Source organism: Zingiber officinale, chromosome 1A, assembly GCF_018446385.1.
Source record: "Zingiber officinale cultivar Zhangliang chromosome 1A, Zo_v1.1, whole genome shotgun sequence".
Classification (NCBI taxonomy): Eukaryota; Viridiplantae; Streptophyta; class Magnoliopsida; order Zingiberales; family Zingiberaceae; genus Zingiber; species Zingiber officinale.
In genome coordinates, this window is record NC_055987.1 from 27,217,416 (window position 1) to 27,225,895 (window position 8,480).

At 33.4% G+C, this 8,480-nt stretch overlaps 1 protein-coding gene across 1 annotated transcript; it reads left to right on the forward strand.

The window, feature by feature from the left end:
• Nucleotides 1-1,422: 1,422 nt before the first annotated feature.
• Nucleotides 1,423-2,558, forward strand: LOC122021770. Its single transcript, XM_042579931.1, has 4 exons — nucleotides 1,423-1,584; nucleotides 1,663-1,757; nucleotides 1,852-2,103; nucleotides 2,219-2,558. The coding sequence occupies exons 1-4, from the start codon at nucleotides 1,467-1,469 to the stop codon at nucleotides 2,372-2,374; spliced, it is 621 nt and encodes a 206-aa protein (XP_042435865.1). The 5' UTR covers nucleotides 1,423-1,466; the 3' UTR covers nucleotides 2,375-2,558.
• Nucleotides 2,559-8,480: the final 5,922 nt, after the last annotated feature.

Genomic DNA, 8,480 nt, shown 5'->3' on the forward strand with positions numbered 1-8,480 from the left:
TGTCCGGTCCAACCGCCAACCCTGCTGTCTGTCGGCGACACACGTCTCGAGAAGGATATCCTCAACTACTCCCTCTGTCCCCTTTTGCGCCTTGTCCGTTTTGGGTCGAGCGGGAGAGCCGATCGACACCATAGGGCTCGAGCCTGAAGGCAGACTGGACCGAACAAGAATGCTTCCTTGATTGAGCTGTAGTTCAGCCGAGCGGACAGGCCGCTGTCCGCTCGGCTTGACAGCAACTTATGAGCGTCGGAAGTTCGACCCGTGGTCGAGCTGTCTACGCACCAGCCCTGGCGCGACCCTGTCTGAGCGGCCATGAGACTTCTCCTGGCCGGACGATCATGAGACCTCTCTGATAGGCCAAACCCGTAGATTAACCCCTCTGACCTTAACCTCCACGTGTCATTGACCCTTGTCCCTGTGGGTCCCCTTATGTTTATTGCCAGATCAATATGTATTAATACTATTATATTTTTCATTTTTAATTGACATTAGATATGTTGTTTAACTAATTTTGAGGATGATCGTTTGGTCCGAAAATATTTCATTGACTAAGAAGAACTCAGCTGCGTATTATATTTCTTCTACGTGTTGAATGTTGAGTTTGCACGTATTATTGTGTCCTTATAAACAGAGGAAAACATCTTTATTCGAAGAAAAAGAAGATGGAGAGGACCTAGACATTTACCACCGGATCAACGACGCAATCACGCGGAAAACAATGGACATGGAACACAGTGGAGTTGAAATAATGGTCGCTTCAATTCATTTCCGAAGACCAACCCGAGTCCGAATCCTCTTGTCGCACAGACAGAGTAACTTATATTGGTTTCTTCTTCTAGAGCCACATGATTCCTAAAGAGTAAGGTTGAATATTCGGTTAAAATTGAATTGATCGAATTGAATAAATTGAAAATCGAATAAATCGATTTTTTTTTCAACCAATCGAATCGATCGAATTTTTTATAAAAATCGAACCGACCGAACCGATAAAAGATTGGTTAATTCGGTTTTTGACCGAATAAATCGATTAAATCGAATTTTAAAATTTTATTTGATTTTAATTAAAAAAAGATATTTTATTTATTATATTTTTAAATAAAAATAAATTAATAAATATTTGTATTCGATTTAATCGATTTACTCGATTTAACTAAATTACAAAACACAAAATCAAAATCGAATCGAATTCATTAAAAATCGAACCGAATTTAAAAAAAAAAATTAAATTAACCTAATCAAATTCCCGATAGATTCATTTGATTAATTCGATTTTACCGAATTTTTTTTGGTCACCCTACTAAAAACAACCAGATCGTACCCGATCCATTTCGCTTCACAAATCGCAACCACGAATAGCAGCAGCCACAAGAAGCGGGCCTGGTTTTAGGAAAAAAAAAAACATTGAAAATAAAAAAATAAAAGTGAAAAACGTAGCCTGCTAGACGCCTCTCGCCTACGCAACCCTAATGGAGTCCGTCGCGGCATCGGCAGCGATCCCATCGTCGCCGTCTCCCCTCTCCTTCTTCTTGCCCAAGAGAACAACGCCTCGGCGCCAATTTCTTCCACCGATCGCCTCCAAGAGCGGTTCGTCTCCTTTTCCTTCTTTTTTTTCCGTCTTTGATTCGGTCGCTGTTTAAATTTTCTGCTTTTGCATCGTTTTAGATCGGGAAGATGAAAAGGATCTTAATTTTGCGTCTGAGAGCACCAGCCTTGTGCCTTTCCTCGGCGGTCGCGGTTCCCTTTCCCACCTTCCCAAGGTTTTTCGTTCATTGCAACTGCTTTTCTTCTCTTCCTGTTTCTGGGATGGGGGAAGCTCTCCTTTTTAAAGCTCCTTTTGTGATCTCTTATTAGGATGCGGCGATGGGGTTGGTTTTGAGTGCTGCAGCTGGAAGAGGGTGGACGACGGGATCTGGAATGGAAGGCCCTCCCATCCCAGCTGACGCTGATTCAACTGATCAGACTGTTCTTACCTTCCCATGGTCCTTATACACCAAATCTCCCCGACGTCGGATGCGCGTCTCCTTCACTTGCAACGTCTGTGGCCAGCGAACGACTCGCGCCATCAACCCCCATGCTTACACTGATGGCACCGTCTTTGTTCAGGTACTTTACAAGTCACTTTTCGAACGCAGCAGTTTTCCGTTCGGTCCTCTTCCTTGTTAGCAGCAGGGATTGTTTCCTCTTTCTGATGCAAACTCATAGTCTTGTATTGTAACAGTGTTGCGGGTGCAATGTGTTCCACAAACTGGTTGACAATTTAAATCTATTTCATGAAATGAAGTGCTATGTTAATCCGAGTTTTCGCTACAAAGGAGATATGCCTTTCAATTACATGGATGGAGATGATGATCAGGACATCTTTCCTATCTTCTGAGCTGAAACCAGTGATTGGTACAAACGTAGTTATAATAACTGCTTTCTGTTGTCACTCTTAGTGATGGCAATGCTTGTTGTGTAAATATCTATACTCTAGCATATAATAAATTAAGTTATTCACATATATGATATCATGGTTAGCTCAAACCAGTGTCTATTAATCATATTTATGCATTCTGATAGATTATACTGTGATTCTTTGTTTCTTGCATCCCTGAATATGTGCTGAGATCATTATTTGAATAACCTGTTACTCTACCATGTATGTAGATTTATGCTTCCAATTTGGAAATCAGTTGAGCTATGGTGGCTGTATTCTGATAACATAAATTTTGTTAGCTAAATGGCTAAAAAGGAGCAATTTCGCCCTAGATCTGGACTGTCCTTGCCTATACTTGTCCCTGCGCTGTGTAAGTGCACAGCAGGTGGGAGCTAATATTACAACTCTGGCACATCCTCTGACAATTCAAAACTCATCTGTTTCTCCTTGATCTTGTTTGCTTTTCCAGTTATGTGGCTCGCAAGTGTTTGACCAGATAACAAAATTAGAAAATCTGCATATCTGATTATTTCAGCTGCCTAAAATTCTAACATAGTTAGATTTTGCATTGTTTGGATTCTTGTGAGTTAGGAGTAATTTGTGTCAAAGTTTTGGAAGTCGGGAAACATTATATACCAAGAAAAAAAAACCTTAATGTATGAAGTTACTAAAGCAAATAAAATCAAGTGACTAGGTGTTGTTGTTGTTGATCAGGTACTGGTTGACAAAATGATAAACCGAGTGGAATTGGATGAAATTAAAGTTACAAAAAGGTTTAACTTGTGTTAGGATGTGTTATCTTTACCATTTACCAACAGAGCCATTGAGACAACAATTAACTTGCTGTATCAGTTCATAGGATGGTTGAATAGCTTATTTTGATTTTTGTAGAATTTTGTTAGGGTTATATTTTGAGTGCTCCGTTGCTGGTAGGGTGATCTGTAATTCATTTTTTTTTCTTATCTAATAACAAATTCGAATATTTACCAGCTTTTGTTTCACAACAGAATTCAGAAGTTTAAAGGGAGAATATAAAATATTTACCATAATTTTGTATTTTTTTATATATAAGTATTTTTTTGTGTGTAGAGAGAATGTTTCATTTTTGCTCTAAAATAAGAAGGAAAAAAAATAGAAATGAAGATGAAGAGATGAACTGTTGTTAAAATATTAGAAAATAATTTGCATTCCTTTGAATCAAATGTACTATATAGAGAAATTCGGGAGTTTATCCAGAGAACCTGTATTAGCTCATAATTTTCTTTTTTTTTTAATGATGCAAAATGGTTAGTTCTTATGTCATTCTATAGAGGTCGATGATATTTTTTTTTAATTATTAGAAAATATTTAAATTCATCTGAAAGAATGATTTCAAAATAAAATAAAATGTCCTTATCATTTTGTATTTTATATAAAAGATTCATTTATATATATATATTTTATATAAAAGATTCCTTTACAATTATAATATATTTTTGCATGAAATATTTAGATAAGGATAACAAATACAGATATTGTAAAAAGTGAATAATATGAAATAACAATTTGTTTGGTTCTTTAAGAAATTTAAAAATAATTTCATCAACGAAATTATATTGATAAGGTCACAATGAATTTAAATTACAACGAAATTAGTTTAAACAATTATATTTATAAGGTCATAATGAATTTTAATTACAACAAAATTAATTTAATTTAACAAAATAATAATTACATTAATAAAGTCATAATGAATTTTAATTACAATTAAAATTTTATAATTTTTTTATTATAAAAAGGATTAATTTAATTCAAAGCTTTTTATTTTTTATTATTAATAGTTTAATATTTAATAGTGCAAAAGTGTCGAAAAACGATTGGATTAAAATAATAAATATTGAATGAAAATAGATTAATGATTTTCAAGTACTTAATTAGCTGAATTAGTCATTGTATATAATAAAAATATATTTAAAATTTAGAATAACTAAAGTTACAAATTTAGTAAGAGGGATAAGTTTTCAAAAATATACCCTTTGTTCAATTTATTTCATCAAATTTATTATTTCTTGACTAGGCCGATTAAAAAGTAATGAAAATAATATCTTATCAACAAATTGCAAGTCTTATAGTTGCTCTAGAAATTAATTTAATTGAAAGATTTTATTTTAATACTTGACGGTTAAATATTTATTAGTAATTTATAGTAAAAGTATAATAATATTTGATTGTTTCAAAATAATAAATATTTGAATGATAATAAATTAATGATTTTTGAGTATTTAATTAGTAAAATTAGTCAGTACATATAACAAAAATGTAAAATTTTAGAATACCTAAACTTAAAAATTCAGTAAGAAGGTATGTGTTTTCAAAAACATTTGATTAAATCCATTATTATTTAAGAATAATAGTTGATTAAATGTGTTAGCTAACTTAATAAACTTCATAGGCTAGAGTATCTGAGTTCAGATCTTCTGTCCTCATTTCTCTCTGTCTTCGTGTCCCACTGTCGATCGGACGGATCAGATTAAATCTTAAGGCATCATTGCACATCACGAGGATACTTCATATATTTTAAAGATGTCATGATACCTTAAGATTTAATTTGATCCGTCCGATCGACAGTGGGACACGAGGACAGAGAAAAATAGGGACAGAAGATCTGAACTGAGAGTATCTAGGTCAGTTTTTCTATAATATCTTTAAAAATTAAGATAAATCATCAAATTTATTAAATTTATACCCTCATTATTCATTACACACTACTTTATCTTAAAATTTTTATTATTTTTATTTTTTATTATTTTCTTCTCTCTTTCACTTTTATTATTTTTTCTCTCTCCCTATATAATATCTATTTTTAATTATCCAATTATTCTGTTTATTTTTTTCTCCTAAATTAAATAATATTTTAATATTTAGGGAATGAATTTAGAGATTGGAGAGAGTAGTCATGTAATTTTTTTTTATGTAAAATATAAAATTTAAAATAAATTATGTGGGTAGATAAGTTTATAAATTGTCAATTTTTTTTTTTTTTTTTTTTATAAACCTATAAAGCTCATGTGAAATAAATATTGTTATAATCTCAAGGATTTTTTTTTTAAATTGTCCATGTTTATTATTTTTTTAAAAGAATTTTGAATCGTCTAGAATCACCAAAGATTTTTTCATTGAAAATATTTGATGACTATTAGTAGTCCATTAATGTGATTTCAATGATGATTGATTGTGATTAAACTTTTTTTAATAAAAGTTTTTGGCCATAATAATTCATCTTTTATGTCAAGTTATTACTATCGTATGTTTAATGTCCCTTAAGTTTATTTATTTTCATCTCTCCTAATTTTAAATCCTTTAACATAATAATAATGATCCATCAATTAAAGTTAATATTTTAGGATAGAAAAATTATCATATAAATCTTTATCTGTTATGAATATTAGTGGATACAATTAAGTAGAATACCTATCATATACCTTAAAATAATTTTAATTCCCATGATAAATGTTGTGACAAACTTACAAGTATTGAATGTGACTATTGACTTTTTATATTCTAACTTACATTAGTTTTGTTCTATAAATTGGACACGCTCAAGCCATTTGTGAGATAGATGTGAATTTAGTATGGAATAAAATTTCTCCCTCTTTTCCCATTATTTTACTATTCTCTTCTTTCCTTGTTTCGACTCGACGACACGCTCTCGCCTTGAGTAATCGCTCTTGTTTTACAAGAGCACTCACTCTTGATTTATAATACATTATTAGCACAAAACTCTCGAGGAAGCTAAGTTGTTTGAGGTAATTGATGTTTCAATAAGCTCATTTATTTTATTTTAATCTCATCACTTTTACATCTTATAATGATCATGTCGAACTTCACGAAATTAGATTTTATGGCTCTGGACATCACCGGAAAAAATTATCTTTCGTGGATCCTTGATGCCGAAATACATCTTGCCGCTAATGGCCTTGGATATGCCATTATAGAAGGAAATAAAACTACCGACCAAGATAAGGCTAAAGCTATGATCTTCCTTCGTCACCTTCACGATGCTTTGAAAATTGAATATCTAACCATGAAGGATCCACTTGTTCTTTGGAACAACATGAAGGAGAGGTATAATCATTTAAGGACAATCATCCTTCCAAAAGCTCAATTTGATTGGTTACATTTGCACCTATAAGATTTTAAATCTCTGAGTATAATTTGGCACTATTTCAAATTACTTCCCAATTAAAATTATGTGGTGAAACAATTACTGATGGAGATATGTTAGAAAAAGCATTCTTCACATTTCATGCATCGAATGTGCTCCTGCAGCAGCAATACTGTGCAAAAAGTTTTGAGAAGTATTCAGTATTGATTTCATGTCTTTTATTGGCCGAACAAAACAATGAGATTTTGATAAAAAATCATGAGGCCCGTTTGACTGGATCTGCTCCATTCCCTGAAGTGAATGTGACAACATATAATTTTGGAAACCAAACTCGAGGTCGAGGTCGAGGACGTTGTCGTGGTTGTCGACGTGGACTAGGTCGAGGTTGTCGACCATATTTTCATGATGATCATCCTCATTATATGGATAAGGGAGGAAGTACCAGAGAGGTACAAGAAGGCAAGAAAGACCAAGGAAACAAAATCGTCAAGAATAAATGCTATCGTTGTGGCATGAAAAATCAATGGTCGTGTATCTATCGTATGCCGAAACATCTTGCTGATCTCTACCAAAAATCAATGAAGAATAAAGGAAAGGATGTGGTAGGGACAAATTTTGTAACCAATGATGTTAATATCGATTATGGTCTAGACGACCTTTCTAAATTTGATGTGGCTGATTTTTTGATTCAGCTCGAGAATAATGTTAATCACATTATCGAATAAAGTTTTTTTTTCCCATCTATTATATTTCTTAATTTTCTTATTTTATCTTTTGTGAAGAAAATGGTAAATCCTCCAATGGAATTCTCGATCAATGAGGATAATGCATGTCTCGCAGACAGTGCATCAACACACACTATCCTTTGAAATAAAACTTTCTTTACCTCGTTGGTAATGAAAAATATAAGTGTGAGCACAATATCGAGGAGTGCAAGAATTATTGAAGGTTCCGAAAGAGCTAATATTCATCTACCCAATAGAACAAATCTTCATATCAATGAAGCATTACATGTTGGTTGCTACTCGTAAAACCTAGAGGTTCCACTGTACAAAAATTTTGTACAAAGATCTGAACCTTTTCCTAGCTACCATGTGTTCTTTTAAATTAAATTTTGGATCGCCTGCGGAACTTAACACGTTTGATCCAAAACTTAATCTATTCGTTCTTTTAGGTTTTGACTTGGGTCTCCTGCGGAACTTAACACGTTCGACCCAAATCACCTTAAGTTATTAATTCCATTAAATATTAATTTCCATAATTGGTTCCCAGTACTGATGTGGCGAGGCACACGGCCTTCTTGGATATGGGAGCAACCACCACCGACTAGACAAAACATTTTATGGAAAGATAATATTTAATTTCCTAAAATAACTTTAGGTTAACCGAAAAGAACAATCAAATCACAAGGGAAAGAAAAACAAAAGAACACTATATCGAAAACAAATTCGAAACTCTAGAATCGTATGCCTCTTGTATTTAGTATTATTTCCAAAAATAACTAGTATGATGCGGAAACAAAAATTACTAATTATACCTTTTAGAAAGACCTCTTGTTCTTCTACCGTATTCCTCTTCTAACCTCGGACGTTGTGTGGGCAACGATCTACCAAGATGAGAAACCACCAACCACCTTCTTCTCCTCCTAGCTAGGTTCGATCACAACAAGGAAGCTTCACCAAGGAAGAAAATCAAAACACCAACCAAGCTCCAAGAGATGCTAGCTTCCTCTCCTTCTTCTTCTTCTCCAAGTAGTATCCGGCCACCACAAGAGCTCCAAGCAAGAGATAAGTTTCGGCCACCACAAAGAGGAAGAAAAGAAGAAGATGGCCGGCCAAAATAACTTTCTTGAAGCATGAAGAATTTCGGCCACCACCAATGCTCCAAGGGATGCTAAAGACGAGACTTGCTTTCTCTCCT